The 19,858-nt window shown below is 36.6% G+C and overlaps 1 protein-coding gene across 1 annotated transcript in view; it reads right to left on the bottom strand.

Annotated features, from left to right (window-relative positions):
• ZFR (zinc finger RNA binding protein) overlaps window positions 1-19,809 on the bottom strand; it is a 74,666-nt gene extending 54,857 nt beyond the window's left edge. The window contains exons 1-3 of the mRNA XM_044664447.1: window positions 19,621-19,809; window positions 2,133-2,415; window positions 543-687 (exon numbers count right to left, since the gene is read on the bottom strand). Coding sequence (XP_044520382.1) covers window positions 543-687; window positions 2,133-2,415; window positions 19,621-19,691 — 499 coding nt within the window. The 5' untranslated portion in view covers window positions 19,692-19,809. The remainder of the gene's footprint in view (window positions 1-542; window positions 688-2,132; window positions 2,416-19,620) is intronic.
• Between the last annotated feature and the right edge of the window lie 49 nt (window positions 19,810-19,858).

Here is a 19,858-nt window from a genome sequence, read left to right as displayed (position 1 = left end):
GAAGATTAAGTTGAAGCACCTGGAATATTTAGCTTAGCAAAAATACTTTAAGGGAATATGACAGCTTTTTCTATGTATCTGAAGGGCCATCATGTGAAAATATAATTAAGATCTGCTTTGCTTTGGCCTGTGAGAGAAGAAATGAGAAGGAGGTAAAAGTTGCAGAATTTTAGATTCTATTTTAGGGAAAAGTCCTAATCATAAAAGTTACGGGGCAGCTAGATGGCTCATCCAGGCTTAGAGACAGGATATTTGGGGTTCAAATTTGGTTATCAGATACTTCCTACTGGGACCCTAGGCAAATCACTTAATCTCCATTGCCTAGCTCTTATACTCTTCTGCCTAACCAATACATGGTATTGATTCTAAGACAGAAGACAGGAGGTAAGGGTTTAAAAAAAATAGTAGTAGTATAAATGGACTCTTCTGCAAGTATTCAGACTCAAGGCACCAGATCTCTTCATAGATAAAAATTGAAACTCCTAACAAATCATATAGTGTACAATGATTTACATTAAGAAAGTTATTTTAATACAACCCACCTGTCTGATAATAGGATTCAGCAACAGAAGGCTGGGGCTGAGCAGCAGCAGCTACAGCAGCTGCAGTTGCTGTTGGTTGTTGATAGTACTGCTTACTATCATATGCTACAGCTGGGGCAGTAGATCTCACATATGAGTATGAATCCTTTAAAAAATAAATGAGAAAATCTTGTCAAAAGCAAATGCCATAAAGGTGTGGATGGAGTAAGGGGCAGTTTACCAGAAAAGGTTGATAAAAGAAAACAGAATCAGTCTAAGTATGCCCAGGAACTTATTGTAACATCAAGGAATTGAATTCAACATGAAGCCCATTTGTATATGATCTATTTGTGAAGATATGGCCACGGAAGAAACAAAACTGCATTAAAAGTCAAATTTGCTTATATAGTATATATCCATTTAGGTATTTAAGAATTTCATAATCTCTTATAGCAGTGATGAAAAGCCAAAGATGGCACACAGAGCTCTCTCTGGGCACTCAAGACACTCCCTCTCACTCCCCCGAAGTTCATTACTAGAAAAGTAGAGACTTAGTCAGAGCTGCTCTCCTCCCCCTCCCCCTCCCCTCTCCACCGTGTCTGACAACATTTTTTTTACAGCAGTGCTGGGGCCACTCCCCTCCCCCTCTCTACACTTACTGAGGATATTCCTCACTTCACCTGTCCCTCCACCCAGCAGCCCAATGGGAGCACTTCCTTCTCCTGTATGGGGTAAAGGGGGAGCCAGGGTGTGCCCGGAACTCAGTGGGAAGAGGGGCATGGCACATGGGTCTGGGGATGGGGTGAGCAGAGCAGGTGGTCTGGGGTGGGGGCAGGGCCTGACACTCCATCTCAAAAAGGTTTGACATCATTGTCCTATACATATACAATGAAGAGCTATGAGCAATCTAAATTCTTTTTTATCTAATGATGCAAATTCAAATCATTTTTTTTAATGAATTTCTTCCCACCTCAATCTAATATTCTCCTTCCAGAATGTATAACTCTTTGAGATGTTTATTATAGCTATTTTTGGCAAAGTTCTGTGTATGTGTATTAATTCATGCATGTTTTAGGCATATCAAAATACAGCTTTCTAAACTTATACATGGAAATGAAAAATTAGTTATTAACAGTATATTTTCAAATATCTGATAGCAAATATAAAGGATGATTTACATGTTTCTTACACCACACTCTAAAAAGGATACTGAAGAAAATAGGAAATGTCTAGATGAGACCAAAATTATCCAAAATGTAGAAAACTAATCCTATGAAAAGAAATTTAAGGAGTTTGGGCTTTGCTTATTTAAAATGTCCTTTAAAAAATAAATGAGAAAATCTTGCTTATTTAAAATGTTAAACAGAAGGCTAAATTGCAACTTGATGTTTATTTTCAAATATATGAACTGTACCATGTACATGTAAGACTAAACAATGTACTTAAATGAAAGCAGAATAGGTTTTTATAAAACCTTTCTAATGGTTTCCAAGGTTTATATCCTTAATGATTTTGAAGAAGACAATTGGTCTTGAAACTTAACTAGATGTCCTCTCTTTAAGGCCCTTTCCAATTCTTCTTGTCATGATTCAAAAGCATCACTTTTCTTACCTGGTAATTCTGTGTAGTGGCTGGAGGTGGTGGAGGTGGAGCTTCTTGTTGCCTCTGGGTATAACCATAATCTGTTGCAGTGTGAGCGGTGGGGTAACCTCCATAAGCAGCAGCTGTTGCAGCAGCTGCAACAGCTACTGGAGCAGGCCTGGCAACTGCAACTGTGGCGGCTGCTGGTGCATAGGCAGCAGTAACCGTGTGAGCAGCTACTGGAGCCTGATGGACAGTGTAGCTAGCAACTGTAGTTGGATGAGAGTAGGCTACACCCGAAGCTGGCTGCTGGCTATGTTATAGAATGGAAAAATAAATTTAATGCCACTTAATATTAATCCCTCACCTCAACACATTTAAATAAAACAGCATCATGAATCATAAAGACAAACGGTAGGAATGTGGCATTATACTATAAAATGCCATTTACTGTTCTAGAACCTTTACCTCAAGATCAATTCATATTATTTGGCTTCAGATCATATAACGATTTAAGGCAATTTATCATTAAGAAGCATGATTATCATCATTAAGAAGCATAATTAGCAAACTGAATGCAATGTATAGAGGAAATCTTTGGTTGAAAATACTTTCCCTGGCTATAGAATAAAAGTTCCATTAATCTAAGGGTACAGAAATTAAAACAAAATACTGAATATCCTATGTAGTTTTTTGGTTTGCCAGCAGTGGGCTCTTTTGGACTACACATAATATAGTGGTTCAGATGGGTTGAGATTCTTGGCATTATTGCTAAACTTCATTTCTCTTTTCTAATACTTGCTGCGGTAAATAACAAAGTCCAGAGCTGGAATTAGTTATTAGTCCTGATACAAAAAGCAGAGTATGAAGAGAGCAGAATGGAAACAGTAGGGATAAAGTGGCCAATTTGAACCAGAGTGGTTCTGGCTCAGGTTTTTTTTTTTTTTTTTTAATTAAAAAACAAACAAAAAAATGATGTCCCCGTGTCTAGTCTCATAAGATCCAGATAGCCTGGAGAATCAGAGGGACAAGGTTCCACTGTATCTTGTCAAGAGCTACAACACATCAGAATACTAAAAAAACTTCACAAGTCAGCTATGTTCCCTCTGTTCCCTAGCTCTATACTGGCCTAAGAACAATCTGAAGTCTTCTCAATCATTTAGTGCAATCAGAGGGGAGTTACTAACACAACTCTACTCTCAGACACCAGACACCTGGGACAAAAGAACGTCTAGGCCTCATTCTCCATGGCAAATTTCTCTACTGAGCCCAACCTCATTATCCGTTAATTTAAAATATGGACACACCATTACTGACTTTTACTGGCTATAGATGATCCGGAGTTCATCATGTGTTTCTTTCTTCCTTCCTTTTTCTAAAACCCTTACCTTCTGTCTTAGAATCAGTACTGTGTATTGGTTCTAAGGAGAAGAGCGGTAAGGGCTAAGCCATGGGAATTAAGTGACTCGCCCAGGGTCACACAACTAGGAAGTATCTGAAGCTAAATTTGAAACTATCTCTCTAGGCTTGGCTCTCAATCCACTGAGCCACCTAGCTATCCCCCACCATGTATTTCTGCTAAGGATAATTTTGCTAAATCCAATGAGCAAAATCATTAACTGTACATCAAGTGTATTTTTATTATGCTGAATTATTTAAAAATCAGACTTTTAAAATTAGCATGAATTTCTCCTTAAAAACAAAAATAACCGCTAAAATCTTATGGTATTCACAATAGTCTTAATGACAACATGAGCTTAAACAATGACTCTTAGGTGTAGAAGAAGAGTAAATAAATCCACCTTCTTCCTCTCTTAGACAAGTCACAGAATCTAAGTTGGAAGAGAACTCTAAGGCCATAAAGCTCTATCTACTCTACAACATACCAAGCAGCTAGAGGACTTTTAGTTGTTGTTCATTTTACCTTATATCAAGGTTGCTTCTATCTCTTCCATCACCAATCAAATGCTTCTATCTAGTTCTGTACTCTGGGGCCCAAAACAGAGCAAAGTGGTTTCCTATTCCATGATAGCTCTTCAAATAATTAAAGGCTAACTATCAATCATGTCCCATCCCCAATTTTTTTTTCCAGGCTAAACATTCCCAATTTGTTTAACTAATTCTCATATGGCACATTTTTCCTAACTGCCTTCCCCTAGACCAGTGATTCCCAAAGTGGGCGCCACCACCCCCTGGTGGGTGCTGCAGCGATCCAGGGGTGCGGTGATGGCCACAGGTGCATTTGGGGGCGGTGACAGTATGTGACAGGGGGCTCTAAGTAATATTTTTTTCTGGAAAGGGGGCGGTAGGCCAAAAAAGTTTGGGGACCACTGCCCTAGACACACTCCAGTTTATTTATATCAAGATCATCTCCCTCAGTCCTTGATGCTATATAAAATACTGCCTAGCCATTCCTCTGCCATTTTGTACTTGAAGTTGATTTTTGGGGAAGTGAATGTATTTTAATAAACATTTATTAAGCACCTACCATGTGCCAAGCATTGTGCTATGTACTGAGCATATGAAGGCAATCAAGTGTGTGATTTTACATTTATCCTTGTTAAATTTCATTTTATTAGATTTAAACTTCTGTTCTTGGCTACAGAAGTATATTGGATCCTATTTTTGATCCATAATCATATGTCAGTATGTTAGCTATCCCTCCCAACTTTGTGTCATACATGTTTTGATAAACATTTCAAACTATACTTTCCCCCAAGGCAATAATTCACAGTGCCAACCTAAGTTTTCTGGGGCATTCCACTAAAGATTCCTTCAAAATTGACATCTAGCAGTCAATGTCTCTTTTAAAGGCCATTTATACCATTTCTAAACAAACCAAAGTGCATTTTTTTGGTGCTATATCTTTATCTTATCCATACGAAAAATATGAAATATCTATCATATGCTGTGCTAAAATAAAATCTAAGCAAACTGTTTCTACAATTTCTCTGACTCGATGGCCTAGTAATCTTTGTCAAAAAGGAAAATGAGATAATTCACGACCATTACCATGCTGGCTTTTTCTGATCACTGCTTCTCTTCTACATAATTCATTATGCATCCATGTAATGCAAATTTTTTAGACCTTGCCAGGAATTGAACTCAAGTTCTCTGGCAGATACACTATTCTCATTTAAAAAAAAAAGAAAGAAAGAAATCCAGTTATATTTGCTAATTCTGCAGCACTTTCTCTAACCATATTTCTTCAAAAATCACTAACAGCAGCTCAGCAGACATCCACCAGTCTTTTCAGTATCCTGGGATCTTCTTTGCCTGGATATGAACTCATTGAGGGCAGCCAAGTGATCCCACTATATTCCCACCTACCTTGAACTTGTCTTGGGCAGCTTTAGCTCTACCTTCATTTAACCAATTCATCTTGATTGGTTCATATCCCTGTGTTGGTCCTCTTCTTTCCCCTAAATACAGCTTTTAAAAAACCCATGAAATCCTTTTTGTTGTCCTTACCTTTTACTCTTCAACCTCAGCTCAGACTACACTTAAAAATATTTATCATGCAACAAATAGAAAGTATCAAAGTATGTGGCAGAATGAAAAAGAAGGAAAAGCACTAGAATAAGACAATTACACCCAAGAAAGGTGACCAAAACCTATCAGTCTCCAAATTGCAACAAACTTTTCAATTCTCTGAATCTAGCTCTAAATCTTACTTCTACTTTCAGTGAATCGAATTCATTCCCAGTCCTGGGCCTTTCTTTCACTTCAATTATCTGCCCCCCACATACTCTTCACTCTAGTCCACATTCCACTAACCTCACTCACAAATGTTCCATATAGCTGGTCTGTCCTACGAACTAGCTTTCTTCGAAAAGCAAATAATCCTGGGTTGTAGTAGGGTGAACAACTACTACAGCAAAAAATAAGAAAAATTTCTATTCTTGGTAAAAATCTTTTCATTCCCAAGATGGCAAGAGGAAAGCATTCAATTTTCCCTACAAACATATTTTTTAATACCATAAGTTCTTAGTATGCTAGCCTGAGAACGTAGTTATTTATTTTTATGGAGAAATATACTTAAGAGTTCTAACCACAGGATCTTTAGAACATGATCAATTTTTTACACTAGTGAATGGTCCTTAAGCTAACACAATTCAGTTTGAAGTCCCTCTACTAATAAATATAGCTCTAGCCTTAGGTCACATTATTCCTCTTTATATATGTTCCAAACAAAGTGGATTCCCTGATCCCTGAATATGACACTTCGTATTTCCACCGCCTCCTGCTTTCATCTAAACCACCTTCTTTCCCTGGAATAAAATTTCATTTCATTTTCTCCCTTAAAAGCTTTACCTTTTGGAAAGGCTGCTAACTCAGATCTATCTCCTGCTAGAAGCTGTTCCTGTTATTCTCTCCTCCTTTTTAGTACAATTTCTATCCTGAAAATTATTTGTATTTATTCACATAAATACCTCAAATCAAGTATAATGTAAGCTCCTGGATAACAAAGATTACTTGTTTTTTTCTTAGTCTCTAGAGGCCTAATAAAGGCCTTATACATACTAAGTGCTTACTAATTATTGAACTAATAAACATTCTATTGTACAAAATGATGAAACTTGCAGGTAAATGATATATCTGAATAGAAGGGTCATAAGTCAGACAGATTTCTCTCTTCAGACATTGCATTACACTAAGTTTTATCACCATGCAAAATAACAGTTCTTCTACCATCTTATTAGTAAATGAGAGTCATTGCTAGTATAAGATAACTGTGGCTGGCAAAAGCAAATGGTACATTATATTCAAGTATTAAAGACCTAATTCCTCTGGTTATCCCAAGAAGGTACAAGATTTTTCTCTTATTACAACTGAATTGAGTTGTCATCTTCAACTTTTCCCCATGCCAATTCCCTGTTGCCTAGAAATATATTCAGATCTCCCTTATCTTTTTCCTCTCCTAATATCTCCTAATATATATTTCCCTCTCCTAATATCCCACATATATCTCCCTTCTCTTTCACAAACTCTCAGAAAAAAAACTGTCTACATTCAGTTGCCTTTACTACTTCTGCTTTCATTCTCAACTCCTTAAATGTAGCATCAACTTCACTTAGCTGAAACCACTCTGTCCGAAGTTTTAATAATGATATTTCAATAGCCAGATCAATTTTTTTTGTTAGCATTTGACACTGTTGACCATCCTCCTCCAAAAGTTTTTCTACCTATCAGACCACTACCCGATAATTATGAAATGAGGCCATATCTTGGTCCTTAACTCTATAATCTCATAAACTTCCAAAAGTTCAACTATAATCTCTATGTATAAAACTCCCAACATCTAGTCTCTCTTTTGAGCTCCAGTTCAATCCATCCCTCTCCCTAAATTTGTGATTTCTATAGAATAGTGCTATCCTTCCAGTACTCAAAGGACACAACTTGGTCATATTTGACTATTCACTTTCCTTACTACTCATTATTCTTTACATTTTTATTTTTCCTTTTCACACCCCCCCCCCAATACCACTCTAATCCAGGCCCTCATCACCTCTTCCTGAACCACCACAAATGTATTCAAATTGGACTTCCTGCCTGAAATCATATTCCATGCTGGTGGCAGTCATTTTCCTAAAGCACAGGTATGATGTCACTAACCTGGCTCCAATGACTCTCACTTGCCTCTAGATCAAATAACAAACTCCTCTAGCATTAAAAAAGTCCTAACCACCCTGACTCTAGCACATCTCTCCAAAATGTTATATATAGATATCTATCCATGTAAATAAATAAATTATATATATATTCCAGTCAAAACAGAATCCAAGCCTTTGCTCAGGATGTCTCCTATACCTAGAATAAAAATTTTAAAATTCTCAGTTATATCTCTCAGAATACTTAAATTACTTAAAAGTTCAATTCAAGTTCTACAATAAGGCTTTACCCAGTCCCAATAGCAAAAACTAGTAACTCCATCCCTCATTTTTTGGGGGGTATAGAGTCTGTTTAAACTCACATGTATGTATATAGCATTTATATATGTATATGTGTGTATATATGTTTCCTATTTTTATATATTAATTTTGTTTCACCAATAGAATGTAAGCTCCTTGAGGGTAGAGAGGATTTCTTTTTGTCTTCTTATCATTGACACCTATAACAGTTTCTGGCACACAGTAAGCACTTGATAAATGCTTGTTAATTCACTATATGATTATAATTAAATTAAACCACCATCATTTTAATAATAGGAAAAAATTACAAATTATGTAGCTAAGTACAGAGTTAAAAGCTAGACCTTGATTTTAATGAAATAGGAAACTCCAAGATCAGGAAATGCTTACCAAAACAGGGAGGCATCTTCTCCACAACTTATAGTCTTAAGAGAGTTGCCAAGACTCTAGGCCCTAGAGCAATAAGAAGGAAGTGACTTGCCCAGGATCACAAAGCCAATGTTTCAGAAGCAATACTTGAACCCAGGTTTTCCTAGCTCTGAGAATAGCTCTCTATCAACTATGCTACAGCTAATTTTAAGTAGTGCTTCTAATTTAATGTCAAAATTTTAATCTATTTTAGAGAAGACTGCCTTACTATTTACAGCACAAGTATTCCATAATATTCAAGTTAAATAACTGAATACAGCAATTACATCATTCTAAACTAATTACAAAGTGCAGGACCACTTTTTAAAAACTGAAGTAGCAAAATGTTACCTGAATATAGTATTTTCTCAGGTAACTGCAAAAAAAAAAAATCAGATTTCTATCATTTCTTGAATCAAGTCCATTATAACACTATTGTACAAACCTAATAAAATAAAATTTATTTCTTCATGGTATACAACAATGGTGTCAAGTTTAAATAGAATTGGGGGCCTCTACATAAGGATTCCACAAGTGGTCCTCATATATTAACTTAGAATTTCATATTTAATTTCCCAATTATATTTTAATCTGACTCAGGTCACATTCAGAGGTGTTGTGGGTTACAATGCTGATCCCTCTGGTATACAATATAAAAATCATCTTGTAGCCACTCTAATGATAAGCTTCTCCAAAATCAGACGCCCAAACTGTGGTCAGAGGTTTTCCAGTTCAGTAGGATCTACCAACACCCATACTCTTACCAGCACAGCCTTCAAAAAATGTAAGGTGCCTCCACAAAGCATCAGTGTACAATTTTTATTTTTGAAGGCTAACCTTTCCTATCTTTAACAAAAACTTAACTGCATCAGGAAAACTACTTATATCAAACCCGTAGGTCGGTAATTTTAGAATTTAAAAGAATCACCTCTAACTTTCCTGTTCTCAAAAATATGATTTTCAAATTATAACCACTATATTGTAACTGCATTTAAAATATAAAACAATCCTTGAACTCAAAGAATTAATTATAAGTACAAGATAATGCTTTAAATTTTATTTGGTTGGTCTCCACAAAGTGAATTTTAATGACAACCATGAGACCCAGAAATATACTACATACTAAGAACAAATCTAGTCCCTTTATTCTCAATCTTGCTAGGTTATCAAAGGCCAATCTGTGGATAACCACAGAAGGTACATTACTGATGATTAAAGTATTCCTAATCACCTGCTATGATTAGCATCCATGAGTTCATCTAAAATCTCCTTGAAACGATTTATGTTAACTACTACAGTAAAACAAGCAGTTTTACTAACTTTTATAACTATATTTCATATATTTATATATTTTATAACTATAATTTTACATAATAATGTTTGTTATGGATAATTTGATGGGTTATGACTAGATTGAAAAAAAACTGGTTGAGTTACTCAAGGAAAATGCTTTTTCAAATAAAAAATTTAATTGGTAATAGATCAGACCAACTAAATCTCAAACATAAATTTAACATTTTATTACCCTTTTTTTTTTTTTAATGAAGCTATATTAAGCATTCTTCAAACTACAGGGCTCTTCTAAAAGTCTTGCAGAGTTCAGAATTCCACTTCATAGATGAGAGAGAAATTCTATCTAACAACCAACTGAAGTGTGTACCTTTTCCAGTCTCAGAAATCTCTTTACAGAGTTGCTCAAAATTTCCTCCAATAGGATATTAATACCAACAAAGAAACTTAAAATTTTGATAATTTGTTTCAAAAGTTTCAATACAATTTGTACCTAAAGATCCCAGAATTCAACAAATAAAAAACTGCTATAAATAACTACATCATTTGCAAGACTAGTAAATTTCCCTCGCTATGGTTTCCCAAACCAGTTTTCCTGGTTTTGTTCATTTCAAAGTTAATGATCAAGTTTACAAAACTATCTTACTCATGTTACCCTTATTCTTTATCATTAAAAAACTCTTACATCATCTAAAAACACAAACTAAAAAGCTCATTCACTAATCAACACAACTGAACTCACTGGTCAGCTTAGCGATTCAAAGAGATCCATTAGGAAAGCTGAAGCACATTTTGTCCTTTACAGTATCTCAAGAATCAGCAAATGTCTAGTTTCAGCTAGCTGGGATAGATTTCAAATGATGACCACAAAAAAATAATAAAATCCACTTAAAGTAAAAAGTCATCTAACAGGTTTCATCATGGAATAATGAGACCCAGTTCAAGGTAATGTGCAAAGTTAAAATTCCTGCCAAAGAATAATTTTTTAAAAGGGAATATTCCTGAAGATATGCATTTGAAAAGGCAATAATATTCATTCTGAATTTTATTTGTGAAATAAAAGAACAAGTTTAGATCTATGGCATTTATTTTAAAATTAGAAAAGACCGTAGAGGTAATTTTGTACAAATCTCTAATTGTATAGATAAGGAAAATGAGGCCCAAAGAGATTATGTGACTTTCCTCATAATATTATAGGTAATGAGTAAAAGGACTAGGGTGTGAAACCAGACCATTTTATTGTCAGTGAAAAATAAAATGTTGGTCCTGACTGAGCACTCAAATTAAAGCCAATTCTTATCCTGATTGAGAATTATCCCTTTCTACTTAGGATTGTTCCTTCTGGTCATTTCAACTTCTAGAACCCTTTGTGACCCTTTCTGTTCATTTTCTAAAACCCATTACTAGAAATAAATACAAAAACCAAACTTTTCACTATACATCACTGAAATCTGTCCTCCAGATCTATGCAATTAATTTACCAAGAAATGAAAGCACTCTCAGAATGTTTTTATGGGGATAATGATGGCAACTGTGATTTCACTGGTATAGGGAGTTCCAAAACATCAACCAACTGACATCTGTATCTTTTGGGCAATTTAACAGTCTCAGGATTGCCTAGGCTAGTGGTGTCAAACTCAAGTAGAAACTAGGACCTAAGGATCCCTACAGACCTATATATTGACTTCGAAAACTATTTTTCAATATTCTATTTTATGTATATTTATCTTGTTATATATTTCCTAATTACTTTAAAATTTTAAAACCCTTACCTTCTGTTTCTTAGAATAGATACTAAGAACTATCTGTTCCAAGGCAGCAGAAGAGTAAGGATTAGGCAATTAGAGTTAAGTGACTTGCCCAGGGTCACATAGCTAGGAAGTGTCTGAGGCCACAATTGAACCCAGGACCTCCAGGTCTTAAGGCCTGGCTGTCTATCCACTGAGCCACCTCGCTACCCATCTCATTTATATTTTAATCTGGTTTAAGTAATGCTGTCACTGGGCAGTGCTGCATATTTAACACTTCTGACTTAAGAAACTAACAGGTTAAGTGACTAGCCCATACTCACACAGAAACTATGTTAGAGAGGGAATTTGAACCCAGGTCTTCTTGTCTTCAAGAATAACACTATCCACTATACCAAGCTACATCTTTGTATATTTGGCTCTAAAAAGGTTTCTTTATTTTTCCAAATTAGAATTATTTTTATTACCCTATCCTTTCCACACTTCCCCACCTTCCACAGAGCAATTTTTAAAAAAAAAAACTAGGGAAAGGGGGCAGCTGGGTAGCTCAGTGGAGTGGGAGTCAGGCCTAGAGACGGGAGGTCCTAGGTTCAAACCCGGCCTCAGCCACTTCCCAGCTGTGTGACCCTGGGCAAGTCACTTGACCCCCATTGCCCACCCTTATCAATCTTCCACCTATGAGACAATACACCGAAGTACAAGGGCTTAAAAAAAAAACAACAAAAAAAACTAGGGAAAAAACCACAAGGTAGTCTCAATATATATAGTTCAGCAAGGTGAATTTCTACATTGGTCAAGTCCAAAAATGTCTGTTTTTCTCTCTCTGCATTTTAAGTTCATCATAGCAACTGAGCTGTTTTTCTTCATTCTTTTCAACTGGTAAGTTATCATTGCATTTATGAGTTCTAAAGTTTTTCAAAATTTTTTTCCTCTATACTGTAATCACTATTATTCCATTTCGGTATTCACAAGGGTCCTTTTCCTTTTCCCTCTGAAATTTTTCATTTTATAATTTCTTATGGAACAATAATATTCCTTATATTTACATGTACCACAATTTGTTTAGGCATATTCCCCAATAGAAGGGAAACTCTTCCAATTTTTGGCTTTGAAAAGAGCTGTTATTTTTTGTACATATATTTGTTTCCTATCTCTTTGAGACCTGTGGGGTATAGACCTAATAGTGATATAATTATGACAGCTCTAAGCTCAGACTAAGTATAATATACTTTAACTTTCTGGACATAGTTCTAGATTGCTTTCCTGAAGAGCTGGACCAAGTCATGGCACCACCAATAATGCATTTGTGCCCGTGTGTAATAATAGCTGCTCCTTCAACATCTGTCATTTTTCTCTTGAATTTTTTGCCAGTCTGATAGGCTTTGTCTTATAAATTTGCAGTTCCTTATATATCTTGGATATAAGATCTTTTATCAGAAATTTGTTGCAAAGATTTTTTTCTACAGTCATCTGTTTCCCTTCTTATTTTAAACTACATTAGGTTTGTTTGCACAAAGTCTTTTAAATTTTATATAATTTAAATTGTCCATTTTATCTCCGATCTTCTCTAATCACGGTTAGTAATGAACTCTATCCTTACTCAGATACAAAAGGTAAATTTTTGCTTTCTCCTATAATTTATGATGTGACTTGTTAGATCTTGGCCATGTATGTATTTGGAACTTACCATGGTATATATTGTGAAGTGCTGGTCTAAATTTAATTTTTACCAGACTGACAATCAGTTTTCTCAGTATTTTTTGTGAAATAGTTCTATGTTTTTCAATGGGCTTAAAATAAAAAATGTGAATGTAAAGGAATAAAAATTGGCTTTTAGTATTAGGAGAAAAAAATAAACTCAAAGTCACAGAATTTTTATGTTGGAAGGTCCCTTAGTCATTTATCCAATTCATATCTGAAAGGAACATTCCATATAACAAGCCTAAGTTTGCCTTCAACTTTTGTCTATTGCTCCTGTGGCTAATAAAACCCCAAGTTCAATTCCTCTTTCAAAGCAGGGTCCTTTGATTACTTGGAAGAAAGTTAATCATATCTTTTTCAAGTCTTCTCTTTTTCACATTAAACATACCAGTCCATTCTCATGACATATACTCAAGGCATTTATAATTGTCCTGGTTTACACCTCTGGATGTTATCAATGTTCTTTTTAAACTGTGGTTCCCAGACCTGAACAGGATGTTTTAAAAGTGGTTTGAACACGGTCTTGAACAGGTATTATTTCCTCTGCTTTCTTGGGAGCTATGATTCCTACATGCTACCCCAAGATTTCATTAACTTTTGGGGTTACCAAAACACACTCTTGATTTATCCTGGGTCCAAAGTACACTAAAACCATCAGATCTTCTTCACTAAAAGTACCAACTGTGGATTCTCCCAACCTTAATTTGTTAAGTTTATTTCTGAACTCAAGAATTAATTTCATCTTATAAGATTTAGCTCAAAGTTCTAGTCCAGACAGTTCTTACCTGACGTACATGAATTTGTTTTGCATTTTAAAATATTTTGATAACTGAATTTCAATATAATTGGTTTTCTTTGTAGTCACATGCATTTAAAAATATTATTCTGAAGAGGTGGTCCACAGATTTCACTGGACTGTCAAAGAGGGCAAAATAATTGCTTAAAAAGTTAAGAATCTCTTCACTAGACTGTCAAGATCTTTTTAAACCAGTCATTCTGTTATCCCTTCTCCAGAATTGTGTCTTCTATAAATTTGTTGAGTGTGTTTTATCTAGGCTTTTACCAAAATCATATATAAAAATAAAACAGCAGAGAACAAAATAAAGCACGGATCCCTGAGATGCTCCATTGGAGATCTTCTGTCAAGTTAATATAGAACATTAATGACTACTCTGAGTTTCATCATTCAACCAATTCTGAAACTAATTTTATTATTTACCCATATCATTGATTCTTTTCCCTTGAGGATAAATATCTTTTCACATTTGTTTTGCTTAAGCCTAGGAAAAAAATATATCCACAGCCACTTCCACATTCTCTAATAAGTCAAAAAATAAAACAAAGTTAATCAGGCATGACCTGTTCTTGATAAAGCCATGCTGATTTTCTGTACCCACCACTGCATTTTCCAGCTGTTCACTAACCATTTCTTTAATGATTCGTTCTGGAATTTCCCCAGGAATCAGTCAAGCTCATTGATCTAGACTAGTTTACAGATTCCAGACTATTCTCTTTCAAAAAAATTGGGACCCCCCCCCCCTTTGGTTTCCTTTCCTATCTTCCATGATTCTTTCATGTCACTGATGGTGGCAACAGTCACATCTGCAAAACATGTAACATTTTTTTCAATACCTGAAAATGTGATATAGCTTAATACATAGGCTTAATTATTACAAAAATAGAGGACACAAATAAGCAATACATCAAGGCATGCTTTTAACTACCATATAATGTTCAACAAAAATAGGTCTAACAAATGACAACATTTTTTATTGTTACATCCAACTGTCTTCTAAAAATTTCCACTTATATACCCCACAAGCATATCAAAATCATCATATTCAAAACAAAATTCATCTTTCCTCTTATACCTATCCCTCCTAACTTCACTATTGGCAACCTATGGATTACCCTTTAGTATCCTCATCCAATCTCTACCCCCAACCAATCAGTAACCAACTCTTGTCAACCCTACTTTCTAAACATCTCTCCTATTCATATTTTTTGGGTCTACTTCTTATACCACAACCAAGACCAACTCTCCTCAAAATTTCTGCATTACTCTCTCCTAATTGGTCTTTTTGCCTCTAGCATTTCTACTCTCCAGAAAACTGTCAAGTTGGTAATTCAAAAGCACAAGGCTGACCAAGTCAGTCCTCTATTTCAGAGATTTCTCACTGCATTTAGGCTAACTGTATGGTATATAATACTGTTCTTAATACCCTGGCTCTAGCTTATGTTTCTAAGCCAATCACATATCCTCTCTCCCTCACACTCTAGGCTCCAGACAAACTTGCTTACTTGCTGCTCCAAGTATATAGCATTATCCTTCTAATTCTAATTCTAATCCTAATCCTACAAAGACTGTCCTCCCAGCCTGGAATACTTTTCCCTCTTTGCTCTCCACTCTTAGAACTCAACTCCTTGGTTCCTTCAAAGCTTAGTTCAAATGCCATATCCTTTTAGAGACCTTTGTTGATTCTCCCTGCCCCAACCCATATCACTGAGTATCTATTTTGCATATACCTATATTTACTTATCTGCGATCATATCTGTGTCTCATCTCAATAGAAAGCTCTTTGAGGTCAGTCACTGTCTTCTGTATTTTTGTGCCCAAAGCCTAGCCCAGTGCAGTAACTTAAATGCCTGATTAAAAGAACTTTTGAAATTAAAAATACAGAAGTATAATCCCAAAATTTGCCAGAAACTGAAGAAAAAAAAATTTTAATTATGGATCTCATGAAAAAGAGAATTAAGTTTCAAAAGTTTAAGATAATTTTGTTAAGTCCACTCAACTAGCTAGTTAACTATCTTCATTAAGCTATATTTCAAGGATGTGTGAACTTAAATCTTTGTGGAAATATACTTTTCCTGGGGTGGTGGGGGTAATCCTAAAAGCTGTTGAAGTTTAAAATTGTACTAAGACTTTTGAGACCTTCTGTATTTTTACTTTGCAAAGTTCAAGATCCTTCAGGATAATGGCATGAATAATAGGTGGTCTATGTTTCTCTGTAGGATATGTGACTACTCAACTTTAAACGGTTATATTTAAATCCTTTATGTAATTCAAGGGATATGTGAATAGCTTAAAATTTTTTCCCTATGATTTGATAGCGTTGGGCAGGGGGTGAATGCACGAATGTTTAATGTTTATTTACATAGCCTCATAATCGCTACCAATGAAAAATATTGCATTAGTATCAGAAAAGAACGATCATTAAATTTAATAATTGTGATCTGTACAATTCGTTTTCTTTTTCTTAAGACTAATTATTTAAGTCCTCTTGTACTGTTTCTAAGGTAATGCCAGGGAAATATTAAATCAAACTTCCTGATATGAAAATACAGTCCAGTAACTGTATAATTTTAAAGTACTTGTGAACTACAAACAATTTTCCTTTTATGCAGGATCAACATATTTAGAACTGAACAGACCTTTAGAGGTCTAATCCAATCCCCATTATTTTACAGACTAAGTAAATAAACTAAGGTCTGGAGAAATTAAGTGGCTGGCTTAATGTCACACACATACAAGCTGAGATTTGACTAGGATTTTTACTCTAAATTTAATACATTTTTCCTTTGCACCTTGTGGTTTCCCTAATTATGGGATTCCAGTCAAAACAAGTTGTCTTAACCATTTTTGATAACATCAATAAACATAAGTACAATTTAAGGTTTTATTTTTGTGAAATATTCATTAATTTAATATATGAAATAGTTGGTAAATTTTTGTCACATCTTTTTAATTCTTCAGGGTGACAGAAACACATTTCATATAGAATTCTTTACAGAATTAGCTTAACATTTTAGGAGAAAGTTACACACCTGCAAACATATAAATAATGGCTAATAACCTCCTGTGAAATTTTTTCTCATTTCAAAACTTTTTAGGAAAACATCTTAAAAAGTTGTCTCACAAAACAAATATTTCAATTAACAATTAAAATTCCGACAGAATTAGCAACTAATGAGACAAGATACCAAAAAAAAAAAAAGGGCTTTAAAAAATACAAGTCAGTAAGAATCATAACCTCCTCTTTTAGAACATTTAGTACTTGGTAGTTTGATTTATGAAAAAGATTCTGATCTGCAACTTCTTTTGTAGTTAAGGACATGAGAAGTTCCAAATATCTCTTGAAAATTTCCATCCAAGCAGTATCACAGGAATCAACAGTTATAGCAAATGAAACTTTTAGCTAGTTTTTAAACACTGATGACATGAAAAAAATCTGTTAGTCTAACACGTTCCAGTTATTGATTTTTTATTTTTAAAAAAATGTTCTACTTCTCAGATTATAGTTTTAACTAACAATGTTATGATCACTTAATTTGTGTTCAACAAATATTTACATTTTATTTTAAAAACTGAATCTTTGTAAAGTCCTCTTAGTGAGGAAATTGCAATCTTAGAGATTTGCTCAGCCTTATAAAACCACTATGTTTCATGTTAGAACCCAGGTTTTGACTTCCAGGCCGCCAACTCTTGAACAACTAGCCTCTCCATACATTCATATTTTAAACAGTTGTAACTAAGTTATCTGAAAAAGTTCAAAGAAAAAACTGCCTTGTCATTTTTTTGGTAACCGATTGAATGGAATTTTAGAAATATTTTAAAAACAAATTTTAGAAACCCCTATTTGTCTTTATTGCAGAAAAGTTCCCAATACAAATGAAACCACAGGTTTAATGCCCACCCCTTTGTGATGTTACACTAAGGCCTACTAATTTACTTTCCCACTGAGGGAAATGCCAAAATTCCCTTATTTGTAGGTGCTGAAACCTTAAAATTATCTTCCTAAAATAATATACAATGTCAGCTTGCACTATAAATATATTTTATAAGATGGTATGGTGAAGGGAAATTCTTATCCTATCTGGAAACTCACTAGCTATGCTATAGGAGTCTAATTGGTTTAATAGGCCCTGACACTTCCTGTGTGTGTACTTTTCAGGATTAACCACTCCATTGGTCTCAGGTAAATTGTTGCCTAAATGCCTCAAGTTGGAATTTAACTAAGATATTCTTATGATTCTTTATTCCTAATAAGTCACCACAGTAATTTCCAAAGAAAAGGGAAAAAATGTCTCAGGAAAAACAACCACCCCACCCCGACCCAAGGCATGGGGAAGTTGGGAAGAGGGTGAAAGCAGAGAAGTAGGCACTGTTTTGAGGAAAATGCAACACCATTCTTCTATTCCTCAGAGGGCTGGTGGGTGGTCTGGGCCAACTCCCAAGGTGCCTTAGCCCAAAGACCTCTCCACTTGAAAGGATGGAGAGGAGTTGAGGAGAATAGAAGAATAGGAGAGGGGAGTATGGAGAGGAGATAACAGAGAGAGAAGGACCAGTGGAAGTCCTGATGAGAAAGAGACAAGAGCAGGAGGAAGTGGAGGGGAAAGGATGAAGAGAAGAGGGGAAAAGAATGAAGGGAGGTGATGGAAAGGAGAAAGTGGAAGGGATGAAGAAAAGAGGAGAGAAAGAAGTGGAAGGGATGATGGGAAAGAGGAAGGAGTGAAGAAGAAAAGAAGGGGGATGGAAGAGAAGAAATGAAGAGAGGAGAGGAAGGAAGAGAATAAAGCAAAAAAGGTGAGGAATAGAACTGAGAAATGAGGAGAGGAAGGAGTGAGAGGAAAAAAGAGAAGGAACACAGAAAAGGGTGAAAAGAGGAAGAGGAGAAAGTTGGAGAGAGGGAGGTAGAGAAGAAAAAGGAGCAAGGAAAGGGTAGAAGAGAAGGGAGGAAGGACGTAGAGGTTACAACAGAAGAGAAGAAGAATGAAGAGAAGAGGAGATGGAGAGGAAGAAGTGGATGGGATGGAGAGGAGGAATAGAGGAAGGGGAGAAAAGAGGTAGAAGGGATGGAGATGGGAGGAAGGAGAGGAAAAGGGAAGGATGGAGGAAAGAAAGTGGAGGGGATTTGAGAAGGGAGGAAATAAAGGCGAGAAGGGGTTAAGAGAAAAGGGGAGGAGGGGATGGAGAAAAGGAAGTAGAAGGGATGAAGAGGAAGGGATGAAGGGAGGAAGGGATGAAGGGAGGGAGGAGAGGAGGAGGAGGAGCGGAGGAGAGGATGCAGAGGAAGAGGAGGAGAGAGGGGAGGAGGCTAGGAGGGGGGCGGAGGAGGAGACTAGCGACAGGAGGGGTCTGTCTGTGCTTCCTCCCCTCCGCAGCCCGGCTGGCCGCCGCTCGCCGGCTCCGCGCTCCGGCCCAGGCCGCAGGAGGCCATCTTAGTTTGTGGGCCTGCAGTGGCGTCTCGGTCCTCCACCTCCTCCGGGTCCTCTCTCACCCTGGGGTCTCCCCGGGCCCAGGGAGGGCCGGGGCGGGGGGGGCGGCAGGAGGAGGCCCGGGCCCAGCGGTGGCGGTCGCTCTCCCTCCCCCTCCTCCTCCTCCTTAGCCGCTTGGGGCGCGGGGGTCAGGGGAGGGCGGGCTCGGGCAGGGGCGCAGCACGACGAAGGGGCCGTTACCTATACTGGGCCGCAGCCGCCGCCGCCGCCGCCCCGCTGTGGGTGAATCCAAAGTAGTTGCCGGTCGCCATTTTGGCATCTTCCCCCAGCCGGCTGGGCACTGCGGAGAGTCGGGTCCCATGGCGGGAGGAGGGAGGCACGGAGGAGCGCAGATACCGGGCAGGGGACGGTGAGGGGCGGTGGAGGGAGTGGGGAGGAGGGGGAGAGAGAGAGAGACACGCTCGGTGAGAAGCCGCCC

Source organism: Gracilinanus agilis, chromosome 1, assembly GCF_016433145.1.
Source record: "Gracilinanus agilis isolate LMUSP501 chromosome 1, AgileGrace, whole genome shotgun sequence".
In the NCBI taxonomy this organism is placed as follows: Eukaryota; Metazoa; Chordata; class Mammalia; order Didelphimorphia; family Didelphidae; genus Gracilinanus; species Gracilinanus agilis.
The sequence above is the reverse complement of the archived record's forward strand: the minus strand, read 5'-3'. Positions and strand labels throughout refer to the sequence as shown.